Raw genomic sequence first — 23,178 nt, forward strand, 5'->3', positions numbered from 1 at the left:
TGCCAGCAGGGCCCATGGTACCATAGCTGCAGCTTAGCAGGCAGCTCACATCCACACACTGGGAAAGCCCCCCAGCCACCCAAGGGGCACGCAGACTCCTGCTGTAACCTAGCAGTGACATTTGCCTTTCCTAGCAGCCCAAGAAACTCGTTCCCACCTCTGTAAAAAAGCAGGTTACATTTTCTAAGAGAGCCAACACAGCTGAAGAATTTTTCTGGGCAGGTTTCCCCCTTCCATCTCCTCCACACCACCATTCTTGCTGAAGGCCAACCTGCAACAAGCAAGGTGTCATGATGGCAGGACTCTATTTGAGAAGATCTTGGACCCCCTCCAAACAAAACAGGGGACCTAGCTCCCTCCATCGCATAGCCCCGAGGATGTCACAGCCAGCAAGTCATCAGACACACGCAGAACTCGAGCCTCTGAATGAAAAGGCTATGCTGCACCCGTACCCAAGAGTGAGGGAACCCAAGCTGCTGCTCTGCAAATTCTTTAGCCTGCCTGGAAAAGCCCTAGCAGAACAGAAACTTAGAAAAATTTGTAAGTGAATAGATACTGTAGGAGAAAAGAGCACCTGAATTTCCCTGATGACTTGCTTTGTGAGAAGAATAAATAGAACTCTTTAAACAAGTTAAACCAGGCCAATCTCAAAAGCCAGTCTAAGACAAGGTGAGTCACGGGCTCATCCCAACTTCATGAAAGTGGCACCGCTGACAACCCTCTCAGTTTTCGTCTCCCTTTGGAAAACAAATACCCATGTAGGCCATGTCAGTCCAATGGCTCTTAGGTGAGAGCCACTGCCGTTTTAAAGAGTTAAAGAAGGTTATCATGTGGGAATTTTTCCATTCTATATTCCACCAGATCCGATTTTCCTTCCACGTCCCCAACGAACTCCGCCGTCACTTCCTCTTTACCAGCAGGAGATGCCCCACTAGCTGCAGACTGACGACTTGCCCCAGTCACACCTCCAGAGTGGAGAAGCGAAGCCTTCCCACCTACCACGACCCACCAGGACCAAAGGGCAGCGACTGAGCCGGCTGGCCGCGGACACTGGCAGAGGGACGGGCAAATGACTTAAGCGTTAGATTCGGGGCACACGGCCCTCCTGCATCCTCACGCTTCAGCCAAGCAGGGCACCGGGACGGCCTTATACCACAGGTTTAGCCCAGGAACATACATCCATCGGCTCTCCCCACCAGGCAGGCCCCGAAGCCGGGCGGGCAGGGCCCTGAGCAGAGCCAGAGCCAGCCCCGGGCCCCGCTCGGCCCCGGCCGGTGCCGGGCACTCCCGCAGCCCCTCTCCCTGGGGACCCCGCGGCCCGGCCGCCCCGGGTCCGTCCCCCGCTACGCCTGTCCCCCTCGGGGCGGCCGGGGGGGCACCGGGCCCGGCGAAGGCCCGCCCCCCTCCCCCGTCCCCGACGCTGCGGGGAGCGGCCCCGCGGCCCTCACCGGACTTGGGCGGGTAGCGGTAGGCCGAGTTGGCCTGGATGTCGATGTCCTCCACGCCCGCGATACGCCGGCTGAGCAGGGAGCCCATGGCGGCCGCGGGCAGGGCGGGCCGGGGGACGCAAAGCAGCGCGGCGGCAGCGAGCGGCCCGCACCCGCACCTACGGCGGCGGCAGCGCGGGGCACGCCGGGAGAGCGAGTCCGCCCGCCCCGCGACTACAACTCCCGTCAGGCACCGCGGCGGCGCCTACCACCAGCGGCGCGGGGGGAGGGTTAGGCCTCCCCTGGGGCGCAGCGTGCGCTCTGCCGGCAGAGGGCGCTGCCACGCGGGGCCCGGGCCGGAGCGGCGGCACCGGACAGCGGCGGGCGGGGGCGGGGAGCGGGCACGGCGGCGGTGCGCGGGGAGGCACAGCGGGTGCGCACGGAGAATGCCCGGGGACACACCTTGGATGGGAAAGCCCCTGGGAGCTTGCACAGGGATGCCCCGGGAGGACGCCCGGGGAAACGCTCGCCCTGCACAGGGAGGCACCTTGCAAAAGGTGCAAAGGCAAAGCGGGGAGAAGGAACTGCACGGAGGGCGCCCGGCCGGGGCGGCTCAGCCCCAGCGGGCTGTTTTGCTCAGCCCAGGGAATGATTAACCTGCCGGTAGCTGATTTGCAGGAGAGCTTCGTGCAGCAGCACCGCAATCATCCCCACCAACCTCCTTTCCCGCTGGCTGGTGGGGACTGGGACGTGGTCCCGGCGGTGCATCCCCCCAGGGACGGCTGCTCCGTGCTGGGATGGGGGGTGCGGGGAGCCTGCAGCCGTGCACCTCCGGGGAAGTTTGGCACGGGGATTCGTTATCTGGGCCAGTTCTCAGAGGTGGTACCCGCTCCTGGGTGAGGCTCACCGCCAGCAAGAGAGGAAGACCATCGGCCTCCCCAGCTGCGGGATGGTGTGGCGTACACATGGGGAAACCTCTCCTGGCTTCCTCCTCTTGCAGATAATCCATGCGGGAAAGGGAATGGAGGTGTCTGAGGCTCGGACACGAGGGCGCATGAGAGCGGGGAACGACTGAAGGCTGTCTTGCATGCATGACGCAACAGCCAAGAGGATGGCGTGGAGGAAGAGGCACAAAAGAGCCCCCACCAACGTCCCAACACTGAACCCTGTCCCCTCTGGCACCGAGGTCTTGCAAAGGTGCAGGGAAGAGGCCCCCAGGCTCCCCTTGTTAAGGGAGGCACCTTCCTACACACACACTACAGACAGGCCCACGCTGCAAAGGAACTGGGGACCCAAATTCCCAGCAGTGGAGTTGGGGATCCCCAGGAGACACAAAGGAGCTGAGGTGACACATGCGGTATCTCCTGAATTGGCATCGGGAGCAGGAGACCAGCACGGGAAGAGGGCTGGGGTGCAGGGAGACAGGACACGGCAGAGAGCCAAGCCTGCCGGCACAGGAGGATTTTGTGATAGTGAGCAGGTGGTGGGTGCAACTTGCTGGCCCTAAACACAAACTAAAACACACCTGGCGGGAATAAGCAAACAAACCCACAGGGAAATGTGCTTCCAGCTAGTTATTACCCTTGCAGTTGCTGTGGCCACCCCGAGCACAGCAGCTCTGTGCCGGCAGGGCCGTATGAGGCACGGGCTGCGGGGGGAATGGGTGCTGGGGGTCTGGGGCCAGACCTTGCTCTGCTGCTTCCCACCGTGCGACAGGGATGGGAAGGACAGGGAAAAGCCAGGGAACTAGCAACGGCCACGTCCTACCGGCAAACCACGAGAGTCGGGTACCCTGCATCTGGCACAGGGGAGACCTGGGCTCTGCCTCGGCAATAACCGTGCCAGGGCGCTGCCCGCTGCGTCCCCCAGGATCCTGCTGGCACCCGGAGCGGTGGTGCCTCTTGCTCAACCAGCCTCTCCGTGTAAGAGTTTCTTGTGACAGAAATTGCACAGAGAAGGAGGAACGGAGTCTGCTGAGCGGCAAAGCAACACCCGGCCCGTGTGCGCTGCCCTGGAGCACGTCCCAGCTGCTCCCTGCCTGCGCGGGGAGCTCGGAGACGCTCCTCAGTGCTGGGAACAAGCGCCCGGGCAGTGCCCTGGCAGCAGCGGGCTGATGCAAACAGCTCATGATGCCACCAGCAGCCCCAAAACAAGCAGGGTGAAGCCGTAACCCCCATGGCCTCACCCTGCATGCCAGCAGCCGACCTGGGGCTCCGCGCAGGAGCAGACCCGGCACGGCAAGGCTCAGCAGCTCCGTCTCCCCGTGCCGTGCTGGGAACTGGTTGCCAAACGGCAGCCAACTGGCCCCAAGCACAGGGGCAAAGCGGAGCTGTGTTTGCCACAGGGCGAGGAGGGGAATTTGCACAGGGACAGAAGATGAGGGTCCCTCTCCCTTCCCTCCTGCATCCTGAACACCAAGAGTATCCTGCCCTTCCCCAGCCCAAGGAGGCACCTGGACTCTGTCCTCTCTTAGCAGGCAACTGCCCCAAAGCTGTCCCCTGAGCTTTTTTGGGGACAGAACCAGCCACCTTCCTTCTGCAGCCACCCATGCTGCTCACTGGGAGCCCAGCACCGTATGGGTTAAGCGGGGAAGCCAAGGGGAGAGCCGGCATCCCGGCAAGCAGCGGGGCGCTGGCACTGCCGAGCACCGAGGCCGCCCAGGGAAGCGGCCACGGCGGGAGGTTTTTGTTCGTGCAAAACCTCCGCCAGCGGGAAGGTCCCTCCCGGGCCGCACAGCTCTCCAGAGCTCGGAGGAAGTGGTCAGGCCCCTGGGGGGGTTATTGTCATCTGGGAGGGCAGGGGCCTTTGCTGGAGAATATCTCCCCCAGGGCCCTGCTCGGTGAGACGTATGTGACAGACAACTACAATAGCAGCGGCGTGCCAAGGACGGGCTCAGCCCTTCCGCTCCAAACCCCAGGGCCCAGAGCGAGCGGAGCTGAAGGGCAGCACCTCCAGCAGACGGCGGTGCCTTTACCTCCACCCGGCCCAGGGGACACGGGTGCTGGCACACACAAAGGCAGGATATTGCACCACTCGCCTCCTCCGTCCCTCGCAGGAGCCACTGCTGGCAGCACGGGGGAAGGAGAGCGGGCGACTCGGGGATGGAGCTGCTGCTAGCAGCGGGGCAGGGAGCCGGACTGCCCTGCCAGCCCGCATGTGGGGACCAAGCAGCACCACAGCCACGTCCCGTGGGCCAGAGGAGCAGCAGCCCCGCAGCCTGTGGCACCGTGGTGGCTGCAAGAAGCTGTGATAATCCCACAAACCCTGGTGGTGCCACCAGGTATGGGTTTTGCACCTTCACCCGTTGCCTCTGGGCTCCTGAGCCCATACTTCCCCCCAGCATGGTACTGCCAGCCCTGGGCCCTGCAGCACGCTGAGGACGGAAACGGAGGAAGACCACAAAGGCGGAGGCCCTCCCTGACATCCCCCAAAGGGTTGAAAACACTCCCACGAGGTACGAGGGAGCCTGAAACCCCAGGTGCCATCATTGTATGGAGTGAGAGCAGCCAAGCTGGGGAGGACCAGGGCGACAATGGGCCAGGGCTCCTGCCCCCAGGACCCTGCAGAGCCCCAGGGGTGATGAGGAGGCCTCAGCTCCTGCACTGCCTTCCAGCTCGGCTGTCTTTCCTACTGGGCAAAATCCATCCAGGAAAAGGTGAGCCTGGAGCTATTCTCCAGCATGACCTAGAGAGGAGCAGCAGGACAGAGGAGGGATCCTTCAGCTGTGAGCCCACCTCCTCCGCTGGCTCTCAGGGCTCCCTACCGCTCGTTTGCATGCTCACTGTCACCACAAGTCGTGTCACTATGTCCCAGACTCAGCCAGCATCCACTATATTGCTCCTTCCTGCAAAACGTGGATGAAAAAGGAGTTCTGAAGCTGGACACGTTTCACACACGTTTCTCCAGCCACCGTGACCTGCCCTTCAGGAGTCTCCTTGGACGCCTCTGCCAGGGAGGCAGCTAAGAGCACGCCCATGTAAACAAGGAAGTACGTTTGCCTGTAAACCTTCCACTCACCGGAGCAGCTCATCCAAAGTCCAGCTGCTCAGGGGTTTATTACCCAGTGAAGCGAGTTGCTTTGTCTCAGTTGTCCCCTCCTCGGTGCTGTCACTCACATTGTTTGTTGGGTACTTGTAAAACAACAAGGTTCAGGAGCCCTGGAGAGTACACGCAGAGTTATTCCTCACCAGAAGGAGTGGCGAGCCCACGAACTTTGCCTCCCTAAACACTGCCCTGCTCCAAAGGGCTTGCAACCCTCCCCGAAAGCCCTGCTGGGCCAGGGCCAGCCCTTCCCCCTTCAAAAATCAGACTGCAAGGTTTCTAAAAATGTCTGGTTCTCACTGATTAAAATAATCCTTCAGGAGGTTTGTTTTCCCAGCTGTATTTACACCTTGCCGGCTACAGATCTCCTCTTGCCACTTCCCTCCTGGGGTTGTCTCGACCTTGTAAAAAAGACCGGTCACCTCTTCATGCGTGCCACTGCCACCACTGTACGGCTGCGCTCTCACTCCGATTTGGGCAGTGACATGCATACAAGGAGGAGGAAACCCCCTGGCCCCGGCATCCTCCAAGGCCCGGAGTACTTTGCATGGTTACTAAAGGAGACGTGGAAGACGGTTACCCGGTGGTCAGATTTGGACAATACTGGGGCAATTTGTGGCTGAGCAGCGGAAGTTGCAAACCCCTCAGGTCAAACGCGTGACCTGCCTGCCTGAGCTTCAGCCATTAATCCTCACGGCTCAGAAATATCTGCAGCCGTACGCGAAACGCCAGCCACGGTCAGAAGAGTTATCGAACAAACCGCTCGCGGCCAGGCTAAGCCCCAACGCAAATTGCAGGACAGAGCCCAGAATCGCTCAGGAAAGGTGGAGGAGGCCGGGGGCCTTCGCGAGCCCTACGGAGCCAGCGGCTCCCCTCGCCTCGCCCCGCTTTTCCCTTTATTACCTCCCGGCCGCCCAACCGCGTGTCCGTGCCTGCTTATCGTTTCCTGGTACTTAGCAACACCATTGTGTGTCCCCGGGCGCTGCGGCGCGGCAGCGCCTGCCTGGCTGCATGCTTTCATCTGCTATGGCAATGCCCCGCTCTCAAAGGATCCTTTCATGCCCCTGCGAGCCCCCCGGCACCTTCCAGAACTTTCCCCCGCTGCCGGCTCTCCTTTTACGTCTCGGCAGCCATGTCGGCGGGGCGCGGGGACGTGCTCCGGCCCAGGGAGTGACGGGAGCAGGCCCGCGGGGGGGGGGGGACGGGACTGGGCAACCCCCCCCATCCTTTACTAGCACTGCCGGCGAGCCCTAGGCCAGGCCCGGGGCCAAGGGGCCGCCGTCCCCCCCCCTCACCTCAGGCTCCGGGGCTGCGAGGCGGCGGCAGCTCCGGCCTGAGGCAGCTGCGAGCCAAGGGGTCCCCGACAGGCCCCCGCAGGCCTCGGGGGGGTGGGGGGGCACCGCAGCGTCCCCCCGCCGCCGCCCCCCGGTTAAACATTACCGCGGGCCGGTTGTCGCCGCCCGCCGGGGCCAAAGGGCGGCAGCAGCGGCGGCCCCGCCGCGGCCGTTACCGCGCCCCCGCCCCGCGCGCCGCGGCCGCTCCCCGCACGTCAACAGGAAACCGCACGCGGCCGACTGTAAACACCGCCCGCGCCCCCCCCGCCCGCCCACGTGACCCGCCCCGCCCCAGCCCCGGCCCGCCTCCGCCGCCCTCTGATTGGGGGCAGCGGCGTTGTTGACCATATACGGTCAGGTACTACCGAGCCCAGGGCGGCGGTTGGCCGGCCTGGCTCGTCACTCAACGCGCGCCGGCGCCCGGCGGCCGCTCCGCAAACAAAGCGGGGGCTGCCGGGAGTTGTAGTCCGGGCGGAGCCAAGGCGGCGCGGCGGCGCGGCGGCCGGGAACTACATCTCCCAGCGGGACCCCGCGCCCCGCCCCTCCCCGCCCCGCCCCTGGCGGCCGTCGGCGGGGCTCGCCGGGCGCCGTGAGTCAGTGCCCAGTAAACATTGGCGTGAGCCGCGCCGGCTCCGCCATGGTGGCGGCGCCGTGAGGGCGGGGGACGGCGCGGCGGGCTGGGCGTAGCGGCGGGGGGCCGGGGCCGGGGCCATGGACGAGCTCAAGCACCAGGTGATGATCAACCAGTTCGTGCTGGCGGCCGGCTGCGCCGCCGACCAGGCCAAGCAGCTGCTGCAGGCGGCCCACTGGCAGTTCGAGGTGAGGCTGCCGCCCCGGTACCGGCCCCGGCCCCCGACCCCGACGCCCCCGAGCGCTCGGGGCGGGTCCCCGCGTGGGGGGCAGCCGGTGGGCTTGGGCAGCGCGGTGAGCGTGGGGCGCGCCCGGCCCGGCCCTGCGGGGCACGCCGCTGCCCCCCCCCCGCCCCCATCCCCCGCCGCGCGTCGGCGTGGGGAGCGTGGCGGCCGGTGCGTGGCGTGGGCCGCGCTCTGCCCCCGCGGTGGGCGTGGGGCGCGCGGCGGGGCAGGGCCCCGGTGCGTTCGCGTGGGGCGTGCTGCCTGCCCGCCGCGAGGGCTCGGCTAGCGTGGGCCTCACGCGGGATGCGGCGGGCGGGGACGCGGGGAGCCACGGTGCGCGGGTGGGTGCGGAGCGAGGGCCCGCAGCCCGCCCGGGCCCCACTCCGGACCGCGGAAGGGTGGTCCTCCCGCCCCTCGGCCGGTCCGGGCAGGGCCCCGCCCCGTGTGTGTCGTGTCGTGTGTCCCCCCCGCCCCAGCCCCAACCCTCCCGCGTGGCCGTGGGCTGGAAAACCCCAGCCTAGCCTTTCCCACGTCCCTGCCTCGGAGAGTTTGAGTCCTCAGGCAGCCGTGGGAGAGGAGACTTTGTAGGTCAAAGCTTTTCTGGCTCCAGACGCCTTTTCCTCTTGCTCGCGGGCGGGATACCCCGTGACATCGGCAGGGGTTAACATCATGCGTGGGGCTGGATTGCGGGTGGGGAGCCCCCCCCGGCAGCCTTTCTGGGTGCTTTGCCCCTCCAGAGATCCCCGGAGCTGCAGAGGGGGGAGTGCGGCAGCTGTAGCAAGCAAAGCGCTTTCTAAATAGGATTTTTTTTTTTCTTTTCCTTCTGCAGCCCCAGCAGCTCTCTGGTCTGGAGCTGATGGATTTGACGCTAATGGCACCTTTGTAATTGAAGTGACTGTTTTGTGATGCAGGAGGAGGTCTGAGTCAGTCTGGAGAGCAGGAGGTTCAGTTTGTGTTCATCCCTGTAGCTAGGGCACCTCTCGTTCGGCACGCGGCGCAGCCCGGATGGGTGCGAGCGCTGCTGGCAGGCCGCCTAGATGTTATTCGGGGATTGTTCTGTAACGTGACGGCTGTCGGATGGCTCGGGCATGGAGGCAGTTCATCTCCGTGCAGTCACAGGATTTCCAGATGATAAATCAGAGGCCAAGAGGCATTCAAAGCCAAGCCACGCATGGCCAAGGAGCGGGTGGGTGCGTGGGGGTGTGGGAACGGGTGGAAAGGCGAGCTGGCGTTCCCCTCCGCCGTGCCCGTTTAATACCACGGTCCGCTGACGGGAGCACCGGCAGCGGTGGATGTGTTGCATGTGTAATGTGCTCTGGGTTTTGTTTACTAATACAGTTTGACAGTGGCCCTCTGGGACGGGCGGGATCCGCTTCCACCACCTCCGCGCGTGTGGCAAAAGAGCTGGGAACGGATGACAAAAGTTTAACTTTTCTTTCAAAAGGCATTTTGCAGAACTTTGCCACCGTTTGGCGAGTTGCACAAGTACAAACAGCCGTCTCCTGCCGGCTTGGCACTCACATGACTTAGAGGAAGCTCAGCTGTAAACAAACGTGCTGCGATGAGCAGTTACCATGTTCCCACTCACTTTTGGTGCAACGGTCAGATAATTCCCTTTGCAAAATGGCCGCTGGGCATGCCTTCTTCGGGGAGCTGCGCTGGGGAGGTGTCGTCTCTTGACTCCAGCGTGCTCTCACCTCTTGCCTGTGATATTCTGAGGCTTTTGTTATTCTAGTGCGGTACCCGTTTGCTGGCTGGCCCGCATCTGCAGCGAGTGTAAATCGGTGGAGTTCAGGCAAGTTCAGTGCTAATTTACGCTGCCTTCACTCATAGTCTCCTCAGATTCAAAGTGCTGCTCCAGAGGCACGGTGTGAGTCGGAGCAACCCTGAGGATGTTGCTCCTGCCTGTAAGACCACTGTGGGGAGAGGTGTTCCCAACAGCCGAGGCGAACTAGATGGCCTGGAGACAAGACAACAGGAGCTAGGTTCTCCCAGCTCTGTGCCTCTGTCCTGGCTGGGGAACTCCTGGCATCCATCTTCCCTGCCCAGGACCTTTCCTATGTGGGCACGTGCCCTGCTCACTGCTTGTCACGGCCAGACAGGGAGCAGGAGCCTGGGGTGTAGGGTCACCAGCAGGAGGGAGAGGGAGGCTGCTGTGAAACATGGACAGCTTTGGGCTGGTGGGATGCTGATGTTCCAGGGCCGCTTTCCTGGGCTGGGGCTGCTCTGGGGCCGTTGTGGCTGGTGGGGGAAGATGCGGTGGGAGCTGCAGAGAGGGTGTGCTGTGCATGGTGTCCTGCCGACCCTGGCAGACCTGGAGTCTGTCCGGGGGAAGGAACGTGATCCAGGACAGCAAGCAGGGCGGGAGGTCAGGAAACTGTTGGGGATACAGCTGCCTTCGATGTGGAGCGAGCTGTTCAGAGCCTGTACCATACTAAGGGGCTTGACAAGGAAGCTGTTTATTCTGCATCCCCTCCATCCCTGGGGAACGGGGCAGTTCGTGGGTAGCGGGTGGATCACCTCTCCCACTTGCTGTGACTCCACTCCTGTTTTGTAGGGACCCGGGGCGGGCTTTCTCTCGGTACACCCGGCGTAGTTTGCAGCTCTTGCAGTGCCGTGAGCTCTTCTGTGCTTCCAGGGACAGGCACGGTGGGTGCCAGCAGTGATGGCCGTGCCAGCCCAGCCCTCTAGCAGCTGGAGCAGTGCCACGACTGATCAGAGGGGGAGGTTTACAGGCTGAAGAAGGCGATTTGGAGTGTCTCTGGGTGAGGGCTGGCACTTGGCCTCCAGGGCCGCAGGTGCCAGCCCTTTGGGTGAAGCCAGGGAGGGCAGCAGGTACCTCCACCATGGCTGGAACCTAGCAGGCTACCAGGGAGACATTTCAGAGTTTGCAGAGTCTCATGTCAGGCTGGGCTGAGCGGTGGGTCAGGCTCCTTCCCAGGTAGAAGAGTATTAATTGGCTTTGTTATGCCCTGATTGCCCCTGGGGCTGTTTGGAAAGGATAAGAAGATGACAGCTTTAAAAAAAACACCCATTCCTTCCTTTTTCCTGGTACTAAGCATCATGTCTCTCTTCAGTGTCGTGAGGTTGTGTGTGGGGAACAAGAGGAGGAGCAGGTGTCTGGCTCTGCCCGCTGTGTCCATGGTTGGATTTCCACTTCCTCTTCTGATTTATTTATGTTTTATCGAGCCCCTTTCCCTTTCCTTTGTGGCTCAAGGGCAGGATGCCCCCAGGGCTGCTCTAGCACCATGGGCTCCCTGCTGCCAGATCCCCTGTGCTAGCAGCCGAGCCCCTGCACTGGCAGCGGCTGCAGCTCACACATGCAGCTGGGAGCGGGTGCAAGTGCAGCTTGGGCAGCAATGGGCAGGAGATCAGTCAGCACCCAGGGTCCTGTCTCAGCGGCTGCACAGGGCTGGGTGTCCTGCTCCTCCAGACTGAGCTTGTTCTGCTCAGCACCCAGGTCTCCTTGCATTCATCTCCCTGCCTGGCCCCTGCAGCCGTCCTCCCTCTGACTTAGTCGCCACGGGCACCTCTTAGCACCCTGGTAGGATCTCTGTGTGATCTGCCTCCTGCAAAGCTCCTGTTTTTGCATCCCGGGGGGGGACACGGTGGCCTGGTCACCTGCTGAGCATGGCCAGGCAGCGGGTGCGGGGCTGCCCTGCTCCCACTCACACCCAGGGCGACACGGGCAATGGGACCTTTGGTCCGGGGTCAGGGCTGAGCTGTGGCTCAAGCTCCTTCTCAAGCAGAGGAGCCTTAATGGCTTTGCTGTTGCACTGATTGCCCCCGGCACTTGTGACACTAGCTGGAGACCAGGCGGCATCAGCCGCTTTGGTTACATGTGTGGCCCTGGCACCCCGTGCCACTGAGGGGATGGGTGCACGGGCCTCTCGCCCGCCTGGGTTGGGGCTGCTGCTGGTCCCGGGTCCCTTGGGAGGTGGCAGCCTTTCCCCGCAGCTGGAGGGAGGTGGGTGGTGGGCAGAGGGCTTGCTTCTGCCACGCTTGGAAAGGGGCAGATGGAGGGGAGGAGACGCAGTGTTTTAGGCAGAGGGCCCTGTGATGGTGGAGTGCTTCCTCCACCCAGGTCACAGCTTTCATCCCAGTGCCAGCAAGGATCAGTGGGGACGGGGACAGCGAGGACTTTCTCTGCCTCCGTCTGCCAGTGGCACAGTCCCAGATACAAGGCCACTTGGAAAACAGGAGCACAGAGCATATTTAATCAGCTTATGGTATCTGCCTGTGCCCACACCTCTGCCTGTGCTTCCCGTTTGCTGTTTCCCCCCATTCTTATCATGATCCTTTCTGTCTGAGTGATAGGGCCTGTGGGTGTTGACATCGAACCTCACCCAGGACGAAGGGTAGTGCGGTGACGGGGGTGTCGCTGCCTCAGAAGTGTCCGTGTCTCCGTTGGACATTTTCTTGATTCACAGATGTGTGCCAGCCTGTTCAGAGCTGGTTTCTGGGGCCACAGACCCTCATCCTGCTGTATGGCTGTAGCTGAAATCCAGCGGGTCCTGCCCACGGTCGCAGCCTGGTTGGGTGCAGGGTTCGGGTGCTGTGTTATAAACACAGCTATTGCAGGGAAGAGCCTTGCCAGCCCGGCTATTGCGTGCTCCCCCTGAGGTCTGGGAGCTGCCAGACTCTACAGCAGCAATTGCTTCCCCCACCCAGGTCTGGATTATTGTTTGCAGATATCGCTCCTGGCTGCCACCTGGCCTTGCCCATAGTTTACCCCCCTTTAGCCAGGAAACCACAAACCCTGCTGCAAGTGGCTGGCTCCAGCTCCCCAGCAATGCAAGTGCAGCCCCTTCACCTTTCAGGGCCTGCTAGCCTGGGTGTTTTGGGGCAGAATAGTTCTCCACCGCACCAATAAGCTGAGCTGAGTTGTTCATCCTGTCCCTGGGTGTGACACTGGAGCATGTGGCTGTGGGCACCGGGATGAGGAGTGTGTGTGGTGGTAGGACTGTGGCTGCTGCAGTTGCACAGGGTTTGGTACAACCTGCCTCTGCTTTGTCCAGGTTTTTCTGCCCTTTTTTTTTTTTTTTTTTTTCTTTTTAGCAGCTTGGGTAACCCCAATCACTAGCTTGCAGGTAGGGAGCAAAGTCTTGGGTGGTGTGGCAGCGCCTGGCCGCAGCCCTGTGCCTCGCACCCCGGCTTGTAGACCTGCAGGCTCGGCTGCCCCTGGGGAGGGGATTGCATGGGGGTTGATGGGGGGGGGCTTTTCCTCCAACCAGAACTGAATCCAAACCAATTATCTAACATTTCTATCAAGTCTGATCTGCAACTGAATCAAAACATCGTTTTCTAGCCCTAACTCAGCTAAAGCCTGGCACAGAACAGGAGTCAGCTTCACCTTCGCTGGTCCTGCAGCAGCCCGGTCCTGCAGCAGCCCAGTCCTGCGCGCCCCTAAAGCTCCCACTGCCTCTGCTCCTCCCAGACCTGGGCTGGGTGTCTGCCCTCCTGGCCAGCCTGTGCCCCTGGCATTCCCTCCTGCAGCCTCCTCTCATCCTCTCGCATGCCTGTGGCATGTGACATTTACCAGATTATTACTGGTCTGAACTGGAAGCGAACCAAAATTATGTCAGTCATAACAGTACCCCGCCTGCGACAGAATTGGAAATGCTCTGGTGTATGGGGTGGGCTACCTGTTGCAGCCCCAGCCCTGGGGATCTCCTGGCGTGAATATGGTGACCGTGATCTTGTCCTGTTAAGGACATGCATCTAACCGGTTCCCGCTGGGCTTCCCCTTCTGGGTTTGGATTTAGTTTCCTTCTCTTCCTGCACACAGTGGTTGTGGAGCATCGCTGTGAAATGCCTGCTGGGATCCACTCCAGCAGTGGCTGCTTCTCAGCAGCGAGCACGGTGATCCCAAATACGTGTGATCCTTTGCTGCCTCGGTGCAAGCAGACAGCAGGCGAGGGTCCCTGCCTGGGGACGTGGGAGCAGCTGTGTGCAGCACTTTCCTGTGCAGGCAAGGGGGCTGTGGGCATGGTCCAGTCCCCCGGGGCCGTTTTGGATCATCTTTGGGGTCTTGCAAAGCCCTGCCGTTGTGTGCAGGGATGAGGTGGGTGTCCAGTTTGTGTGCTGGTGGTAACATCATCATCTTTTGTTTTTTTGTTTTGTTTTTTTTCTCTCCAGACTGCTCTCAGTGCTTTTTTCCAAGAAACGAACATACCCTATAGCCACCACCATCAGATGGTAAGTGCTCTCCTGCCTCTCCAGTGCTTGCCGGGGGCACAGCACCAGCTGGCGGGCGCTTTGGGCTGTTGCTGATGCCCAGCTTGCTGCTTCACAGCTCCAGGAGTGCAGGCAGGGAGGTCTGGCCAGGCGCTGCCAGAGCTGCTGGCCAAGGAAGGTTTTCCTGGAGAGCAGCCAGGTGTGGCATAGCCTGTCCTACGCAGTGGGACAGTGGGTCCAGGAGTGCCCTCAGAACCCTGCAAAGGGGTTGGGGCTGCTCCTCAGAGAGAGATGGTCCGATGGAGGATGCTTTGGGCATGGCAAATGGTCCAGACCAGCCCCAATATGGCAGAGAGAGTCTGGGAGGGCCTGGAGCACCGGAATGTTGTAGGCTGTGTACACACACACAGAGATACGTGCACGCTGCCCAGCTGCACACGTGAGTCCTTGTGTGCTTGCTGGAGCGACTGAGCGTGTAAACCTCTGCCCCGCTGGAGTGTGCCTCTAGCACAGCATGCTCATCTGGATGTGTGTAAACACAAGGGTGTGCACGTGCATGGGTGCTGCCTGCCTCCGCTCTCCCCAGGCTGTCCCCAGACTCGGTCCCTTTAACTCTTGTGCCCCAGCAGCCCATAATCTGCCTGAGCAGATGTGTCTTAGGGATTTGCTGGCTGCCGTGGCCTCATTTGACTCTCTGGGACAATTGGGGATTTGGAGCATGCAGTAAGCGTGCACAGTAAGTGCCCGTCAGGGCCTGAGCACGCCAGGTCTCCTGTGGGGTGGGAGCTGAGCCTGAGCCTTGTGCCTGCCTAGCCAGAAAGCTGCAGGCCCAGGGTGGCACCAGTGGGTCACGGAGTAGAGGGGGTCCCCGACTTGGCCGGGCACAGGAGCGGGTGCAGCGGTGTCCCATCTGGGCCCTCTGACAGGAGCTCTTGCCACAGCATTAGTCTTCAGATCCTTAAATAACTGCTGCTTGCAGACAGCATCGTCAGCAGAGCGCGGATCCAGGAGCTACGTGTGCTGCAGCAGCGGGGGCAGAGGGGTCTTGTGCTGGGCCCTGGTGGGAGGCAGAAGGTGGAGACCCCCCCCATGCCTGACCCCGTGTCTCTTCCCGCAGATGTGCACTCCCGCCAACACGCCGGCCACGCCGCCCAACTTCCCCGACGCCCTCACCATGTTCTCCCGCCTCAAGGCCTCCGAGAGCTTCAACAGCAGCAGCCCCGTGGCCTCCATGGCGACTTCCCCGCCGCCCCCTGCCCCGCTGCTGCCCCAGCACGGGGCCTTCAACCCCGCCTGGCCCGCGGCTTCGCCCCCCGGCCAGCAGCAGAGCATGTGGACTCCGGCCCCCCCGGCGCAGCCCGCGGGCTGGCCAGCCGCCGTCTCCCAGCAGGCCACGGCAGAACAGAAGGCCAACGTGACCATGGAGGCAGAGAGATGAGGCCACGGTGGAGAGCAAATGCGGCAGGGACCCCTGCGTATAAATATATATATATTTTTTTCCCCCCCTCCCCAAAGAGGAGAGGAACTCTGCTGCCAGGGCGTCTGGCAGCCGCCGAGACACACGAGAAACATAGCTGCCTTGCATGGGTTTGGTTTGAAGTAGTTTTTACTTGTCCTCGAGCTGAACGGAGCTCCCCAGAGACAGCGGGAGGCTGCGTGGGACGCGGGACTAATGCTGGCCTCTGCCTGGGACCCTGCTGCTGCCGGGCTCTCGGGGAGGGAGCACCCCCTCCTCTCTTGGGACACCGGAGTTTGCATGCGAGTGACATTTACAGAGGAGGTCCTTTCTTCACGGTCCCCTGGGCCACCCCACCAGGCAGAGTGGGTTGCGCCTGAGCGTTTCCCTGCATCCCTCGGCCCCACTCAACCAGGTGGGGGACAGACACCCCACGCAGCTTGTTTTTTGTAAGGGGTGGAGAGAGCAAGGACTGTTCCTGCTCGGCCACAGCCTCCGCCCTGCATGCACCGTGCTCGCTGGTGAGCAGGGCTGGGGGATGCTGGCTCCCGGGCAGGCGCCTGGCCCCTCGCTCAGCCCCGGCGATGGGGAGCAGGGGGTGAGCCACGGGTGGCCCGGCTGGGCCAGCACACCCTCCCCTCACCCTCCTGGTTTGGGGTTTGCCCCGGGGCTGTTTGCATGACACAGTGTAACCCTAGAGACTGGGATCGTTTTTAACCCCTCTGTTCTTTTCTCCTGGCGGCTGGAAGTCTCTCCGGATGCGCCGCAGCCGCTTGCAATACATGCTCTTCTGCTTTGAACCCAGTGTCTTTGCTTCGTTTGCAGCAGCAGCGGGACGTGGGGAAGGCTGGCCTGGGCCTGAGGTGCTGCAGGATCCCCTCTCCGAGTGGCTCTGTGTGTGCTGTGCCTCCGAGCTGGGGCTGGCCGCCTCTGCTGTATGTGTGCTGCTCCAAATACCCCGTCCAGCCGTGCTGGACTGCCAGCTGGCTTTGGCTCAGCCTCAGCAGAAGCCAGCTTGGCTCTGCCTGCTGCCCCACCACATCAGTTGTGGGTGTGTGACCCCACCAGGAGCAGGGGCAGGATGATGGCAGGGCTGCAGGGAGCCCTTGGGCTCCCTGTGTGACACTCACAGTCCTGGGTGTCTTGCCATGACCTGGCTCCTGTCCCCTTTGCCGGATGACGGGGCCAGGTCCCTTGGAGGTTGCCATCCCTGCTGAGCCCTCTCCCTGTGAGGCCATGCCCCTACTTCCCTGTGCTCACCAGTCAATAATTAATTTCAATCTCTTATTTGTGTTGCTAAAATAAATGTTGTAGGAGTGATGGTTTCACCCATGCTGCCTCTTGTACAGCCTTGGCAGAGGCTGGGAGCGAGGGCTAGTGCTGACCCTCATGAGCTTCCCTGTGCTGGGGCTGTGTGGCTCAGTCCTGCCCCACCGAGGTGGAGTGGGCTGAGCTGGTGGCATCTGGAGCGAGCTGGGGCTGTGGGCCTTGTGTCCTGACTGCGGTGGCCTGGGCAAATCAAGGCCAGCATGGAGTCCTGCTGGGAATGGGGATGAGCTGCGTGGCATGGAGCCCACCCAGGGGAGACATGGGGAAGGGATCTGGCCTCAGAAGGAGGCACCTGCCCATGGAAGAGGTGAAGCCGTGTGGAGACCTGGGTGGTGGGGAGGGGAGCCTGCCTGTGACTGTCCCAGGGCCACCAGGAGCCATGGGACTGGAAAATCCAGGGCCACACCACGGACCTGAATGCCTGGCTGGTCAGAGAGAGCTCACTGGGACGTGGCACAGCCCAAAAGTGTCAGGCTCCGGTTGCTAAGCCCCCAAGGATGCCCCATGTGCCCCTGCAAGCCCAGGGACCATACAGGAGAGGCAACAGAGGAGGGAGCATCTTTATGGCCTGCAGCGTTACCCCACTGCAACGAGTGGCTGCCGGGGCAGTGTGGTCCCCACCCCACCAGTCCCTGAGGCCAGGCAGCACAGCCCTGGTGCGCCTGCCCCCTCCCCGGCCCCCCCATGCCATTTCACAGCCCCCCGGCCGGCTCAGACACTTGCTGTCCTGCTGCCACCCATGGCAGCCTGCCACCGGCCCCCCGAGGAGCCCGTCTTCGTCCGCATGGCAGCACCTGCAATGCAGAAGGACAAACAGCCTTGCATGGGGCGCAATGCCCCCGGGAGTGCTCAGCAGCAGGCTGAGCCTGCATGGTGGGGCCAGTGGCCCGGGGGGACAACCGGGGCAGGCGCTCACATGAGTACGGGGACACATAGTGGCTGCCGTACTTGGGGGCACGGCGCATCTCTGCGGTATGCTGGGAGCAGGGCTGGTGGGTCTTCGTTGCTTTGGGATGAGCAGGACACACCAGTTCAGGTGGCTGCATCTCCGCGGTATGCTGGGAGCAGGGCTGGCGGGTCTTCGTTGCTTTGGGATGAGCAGGACACACCAGTTCAGGTGGCTGCACAGCCTGGCCGGAGCTAACGCGGTGCCCTGGGGCTGCTCCCCTACCTGGCAAGTCCTTGCCCACGGTGATGGTCCTGTTGGCAGCCAGCGAGCTCAGCCTGCCCTTGTAGACAACCCCGTTGATGCCCAAAATATCCACTTCTCTCTAGAGGGAAGAGCAGCCAGTGCCATCGGATATGCCCTGAGGCTGTGCCCAGCCCGCAGCACTCTGACCATCCCAGCCTGGGTGGGCTCGGCAGGTTTCCAGAGCACAGGGACACACGGCGATGGGGGCTCACGTTCTTGCAGGTGAAGTCTGTAGGGTCTCCGCAGGGACAGATGGTGATGAGGGAACTGGAGGTGGGCAGTGGCCCGGCAGGACTCGTGGGGCCCCCCCGGCTGGCCCTGCCGCTCCCTTCGCTCTCCCTGGGCAGGGAGCACCGACGTTACCCCTCCTGCCCAGGGAGAGAGACCCTAAAGGGAGAGAGAGGGACGCAGTGGCGCCTGGCAAGCCTCACCTCCCTGGCAGCTGCCGTGCCAGGCAGTTGGGGCTGCTGGCGCTGGCTGGATGGGGCCGGAGGTGCTGGCTGGCCTTTTGGATGGTCACCAAGTGCCTGCGGATGAGGATGTGAAGGCAAAGTCAGGCAGCGGTCTCTAGTGGAAATGCAGCATGGGTGTCTGTCCTGGGGGGGCTGCACACTACTCACGGCGCCGGGGCCATGGCCAGGGGTCTGTCACAGGAGATGCACTTCACTGGATCAAAGAGCTGCCTGCAGCACAGAGGTGGCTGCTCCGTGCACTGCCGGCACCCCAGGGACTCTGCGAGGTCCCACAGGTGGGTGGCACCCCATGGGCAGGGTGAGACAAACGGTCTGGATGGGACGGACAGGGCAGGGTGGGACAGCATGGGAGGGGATGGGGCCGTACAGGAGAGGACAAGGTGGGATGGGATGGGATGGGATGGGTTGGGATGGGATGGGATAGGATGGGATGGGATGGGTTGGGATGGGATGGGATAGGATAGGATGGGATGGGATGGGTTGGGATGGGATAGGATGGGATAAGATAGGATGGGACCCAGCAGCCCCCACCTCTTGAAGCCGGCAGCACGGTTGGCACCGCAGCAGGGTCCCTGGCAGAGGCACTGCTGGGTGAGCCTCCACACCTGCTCCAGCTGTGCCTGCAGAGGAGTCAGCGCTGCACAGTCCAGCTGCAGGGAGGGCAGAGGGTCTTGGGACGCCAGCCCCATTTCAAGGGATGCTATTGCCCCTGAGGGGCGTTGGGGACACCTTGGGACACATGGCCAGTCATGGTGCAAGAACTGTCATCTCTTGGCGTTGGCAGATTTGGGGCTCACCCTTCCCATGCAGGGATGTGCTCCCTGGCCTGGTGCATCCCTCCATCCCCACAACCCTCCTTGGGTGACACTGCTACCTTGGAGTCCATCTCGCTGAGGAGCTTCTCCAGGGCTTTCTGCCTGTCCTGGTCCATCAGGGACATCCTCTGCAGCAGGTCCTGCATCATCTCACTCAGCTGGACCATGGCATGTTGCAGCTCCTCCTGGCTTGCTTTGGTTTCCAGTGCAGCCTTGTCTGTTTTCTGAAGGGGGCATGGTGTCAGCCATCCCCTGCGGACCCCCAGCCCTGCTACCATCCCTGCCTGCCTTTGCTTGCTTACAACACCCAAGCCCTGCTCCAGCAGCACCTTGCTCACGGCTGGGTGTTCCACCATCCTGTGCAGGCTCCACACCTGCCACGTGCCCCCAGCCACCCGCCCGGCCCAATGCCTCCCTCGGAGCCACTCACCATTGTCTGTCCCCAGCTCCGCCAACATGGCATGGCCACAAAATCCTGGCACGTTGAGCTGCTTCGGAGTGGGGATGCACCAAGTCTGGGCAAGCCTGTACCCAGCCTGGTTCAGACGCCAGCCATGGCACAAGCGGCTCCTGAGCTGAGTCCGGGGCTGTGCTCACCTGGGTGTCCTTGGTGTCACCCCACAGCCGCTCCGCAGCTTCCTGCAGCCTCGTGCACTGCTCCTGCAGCTGCCCCACCTGGCCCAGCACCTCCCTGCCAAAATCCAGCCCCTGGGGAGCACAAGTGCAGCCCTGGGTGAGAAACAGGGTGGCTGCAGGACCCAAGTGAGGCAGGGAGGTATGCTTATGGGTGGCCCCAGTGAGTGGTTAGCAAGGACATCCCCAGAGATGCCCCAGTGCATCCCCAGGAAGTGGGGTGCAGGGCTGCAGCCCCCAGACCCTCGGGCAGCCCCCCCCGAGGCCCAGGCAGCCGGGCACCTTCTCTCCTCCGTCTTGCAGGTGCCTCATCTCGGCCGGCACCTTCTCCAGTCGGGCAGCCATGTCCTCCAAGGTCACTGAGTTGACTGAAAACAGACACCAAAGCTTTGCTCCAGGCAGTGCTGGCTCCTGCAGGCCCCTAGCACAGTGCCATCCCAAACCCAGGTGGCTTTATGGCTGCAGAGACCCCCCCAGCCCTGCTGCCAGCCCCTGGGCATGGCCAGCACCAGGGCACCCAGGGGTGCCACAGAGGGCAGTGACCATGTCCCTGCCAGCCATGACAACATGGCTGGGAGCGAGGCAGAGGGACCAGGGGGCTGCAGAGGCCTGGGGACCCAGACGGGATGGCTGAGTGTGGCCCCGCCATCCACCAGTCTTGGCAAAGGTCTGGTGGCACAACCCAGCACGGTGGCCCAGCACGGTGGGGATGTTGGTGCTCACCGTGCTGCTGGAGCCGGCTCTCGCAGCAGCTGACACAGGTCCCCACGGCTTCGTGCTGCTCCAGCAGCCAGCTCAGCCTGCATGGGGCCTCATGGGCTGGCTCCTGCAAGGGCTCGGGGCTGAGCTCCTGGCCGGAGAACTTCTGAAATGAAACAGCCCCCAAGGTTTTGGGGAGAGAGAAGACCGCCGTGCCGTCCTGGAGCCGAGGGGCATTGCCAGCCTCCAGCAAGGGAGCCTGGCACCCAGGAGCCTGCATGCACCTCGCCAGCAGGCACCCTGCAGAGAGACCTCCAGCACAGTGTGGTGGCATGCCAGGGGAAGGAGCTCAGCTCCTGATGCACCTCTGCCTGCGACCGGGACAGAAATCAGCCCTTCTGCCCTGCTCCAGTACTGGAGAGCCTGGGCAGCCCCCGGGATGGGGAGGGCAATGCCAAATCTCGCCACCCCCCCAGCGCTGTCCCCAACCCTGCAGATCCCCTGCGGCCTCAAAATCTAGAGGGTATAATCCACCCCTGTGTCTGCGCTACCATGTCCCAGGGTGCTGATGGTCTCCTGGCATTGCAGGAGGGACAAGAGCAGCGGAGGTGGCTGGTGGAAGCTACCAGGACACCAGGGCGCCCAGGGATGGATGTCCCTGCTCCAGTGGCTGGGAAGGTGACATGGACCCTGTTAGAAGAGCCTTGTGGGGCCAGATGCTTGCCCAGGCAGGTCACTGTGGCCAGGGCAGCCCTTGCGAGGCTTGAGTGCATTTTCCGTAAGGATTTGCCAAAGCCTGACCCTGGACAGCTTGGGGACAGTCCCAGGGGCTGGGTGCTGAGTGCCTCTGTGCACGATGCCGCAGACGCCCGCTCCCAGCCCCTCTGCCAGGGCTCCCCCCACTCACCGTTTGGTCCAGGATGCTCTGCGGTAGGTGGCCGTGCTCGTCCTGCCGCACCGACCACTCTCGCAACTCCTCCAGACCGGCCTGTTAAACAGAGACATCAGGGGGTTTGGCATCTGCAGGGCTTGGGAATGGTGGGGATCAGCATCAGCAGGGACAGACAGGGATCGGCAGTGCCCAGCCCGGGCCAGGCCTGGGCTCCGTGGCTGCAGACAGTGTCTACCCAAACCCCCTGGGCTCCAGGGCAGATCCCACATCTCCCAGCTTAGCCTTGGGGTGGGAAGGAGCCTGAGCTCAGGACCTCATCCATGTCACCCTGTGCCACCTGGCCATCCACACACATCCCTGGGGAGCCTGACTGCTCTGCCAAGAGCTCTCCAGCAACCGTCCCGGCTTCATGTATGTACCTGCTGGAAATTGTCCTTCAGGAGCTGCAGCTCCTCCTGGAAGCCCTCGACAGTGTTTTTCAGGGAGCAGATGGTGGTGAGCATCTCCCGCAGCATGTCCATGACCTGAAGAACATGGGTTTGGCCAGTGATGCTGGGTCCCCGCGGGCTCTGGGGGACGTGGGGAGAAGGGAAGCTAAGTGGTGCTCAGTGAAGACCCGGGTTTGGGGGTGTCTCTGGGACCCAGTGGAGCTGCCACAGCATCGGCCACATCTGGCTGGCCCACGGCCATGCCTGTGGAGCTCCACCAAACTGAAATGGAAGATGCTCGAAGGGGACAAGTGTTCCAGCCCCAGCTTCCTCGCCCCAGCAAAGTGCTGTTGCCTTTTCCCTTTGCTCTGTGGTTGTGCTCAAAGCCAAGGTTATGACGTGAGATGGGACCAGCTCGGGGCTGACAGATCTCACAAGGGATGAGGAAGTGCTGGGTTTGCTGTGGGCCAGCCCCGTGCTCCCTGTGGAGAGGACAGCCAGGCACAAGGCCACCACAATTCATCCTTGCGCTGCAATGTGTGGCTCGAACGAGGAAGACAACTCTGATGATGTTACGTGTTGCGTTTCCCACTCAGAGCCTAAACTTGAACAGCCAAATAACTTGAACTTGTGCCGTGGCAATGTCTCCCATGGGATCCTGCCTTGGTGTGGGGACAGCCTTGCCTGCGAGGCAGCACCGCTGTCACCTGCAGCTCAGCCGCTCGCTGTGCCACAGAGAAGAGAGGACAAGAGGAGCCCAACGGGGACGCTGCTGTCCCTGCCGGGGGAGTGGGAGCTGTGCGCTCCAGCCCACAGCCACCCCAGCCCCAGGCACAGCTGGGGGACCCTTGCCAGGGCAGGATGGGACCCAACAGACCTAAATCTCGGAGCAAGTACTGATGGAGCCTCAAGGGCAGGTGAGAAGTGACCGAAACCACCTTTGGCCAGTGGCTGTGTTAAATACCGCTGTTTAATTACTCCCAAGCAGAGCTGGCGCCATCAGAGCCAGAAGGATGCCTCTGTGCTTCGCCAGGCTCCTTGGTCCTGGGGCAGCAGATGTCATGGCAAGGGCAAGACATGACACGGGCATCTCACGACACGAGCACGTCACTGTGTAGGGCAGGACACTACATAGGGCTGGACACTGTGTGTGGCAGGATGCCGTTTTGGGTGGGACACTGCATAGGGTACAAGACAAGATGGGGCAAGTCACTGCATGGGCAGGAGCCTGCATAGGGCAGGACACTGTGCGGGGCCGAATGCCACCCAGAGCAGTACATCATGGAGGGCAATGCGTGGCATAAGCCAGGACACCATGTAGGGCAGGATGCTCGTGTAGGACAGGACACTCTGGAGGGCAGGCGGCCCAGCGGCCGGCGGCCCAGCAGCAGCAATGCAGCAGCAGGACTGGCGCCCTGCCGAGGATGG

The 23,178-nt window shown here is 62.4% G+C and overlaps 3 protein-coding genes across 6 annotated transcripts in view; 1 reads left to right on the forward strand and 2 right to left on the reverse strand.

Annotated features, from left to right (window-relative positions):
• The window catches only part of MGRN1 (mahogunin ring finger 1), a 62,362-nt gene extending 55,422 nt beyond the window's left edge, over positions 1-6,940 (reverse strand). Inside the window, exons 1-2 of one of the 4 annotated variants that reach the window (XM_072877611.1) lie at positions 6,764-6,940; positions 5,445-5,584 (exon numbers count right to left, since the gene is read on the reverse strand). In XM_072877611.1, coding sequence (XP_072733712.1) covers positions 5,445-5,457 — 13 coding nt within the window. In that variant the 5' untranslated portion in view covers positions 5,458-5,584; positions 6,764-6,940. Of the gene's footprint in view, positions 1-1,448; positions 1,651-5,444; positions 5,585-6,763 lie in introns of those variants that run through there. The other 3 variants (XM_072877613.1, XM_072877610.1, XM_072877609.1) reach the window with 3 other exon arrangements.
• Positions 6,941-7,347: 407 nt separating this feature from the next.
• On the forward strand, positions 7,348-16,089 carry UBALD1 (UBA like domain containing 1). The gene is made up of 3 exons (XM_072878126.1): positions 7,348-7,621; positions 13,795-13,854; positions 14,951-16,089. The coding sequence occupies exons 1-3, from the start codon at positions 7,514-7,516 to the stop codon at positions 15,269-15,271; spliced, it is 489 nt and encodes a 162-aa protein (XP_072734227.1). The 5' UTR covers positions 7,348-7,513; the 3' UTR covers positions 15,272-16,089.
• An 807-nt stretch (positions 16,090-16,896) lies between these two features.
• Positions 16,897-20,043, reverse strand: C13H16orf96 (chromosome 13 C16orf96 homolog). Its single transcript, XM_072878410.1, has 11 exons — positions 19,975-20,043; positions 19,696-19,806; positions 19,158-19,322; positions 18,815-18,933; positions 18,431-18,493; positions 18,242-18,337; positions 18,023-18,149; positions 17,790-17,889; positions 17,567-17,705; positions 17,336-17,412; positions 16,897-16,910 (listed from the first exon to the last, which is right to left on the reverse strand). Exons 1-11 carry the CDS (start codon positions 20,041-20,043, stop codon positions 16,897-16,899), a joined length of 1,080 nt encoding a protein of 359 aa, XP_072734511.1.
• Positions 20,044-23,178: the final 3,135 nt, after the last annotated feature.

The sequence above is a fragment of the Ciconia boyciana genome, chromosome 13 (assembly GCF_034638445.1).
Source record: "Ciconia boyciana chromosome 13, ASM3463844v1, whole genome shotgun sequence".
Lineage (NCBI taxonomy): Eukaryota > Metazoa > Chordata > Aves > Ciconiiformes > Ciconiidae > Ciconia > Ciconia boyciana.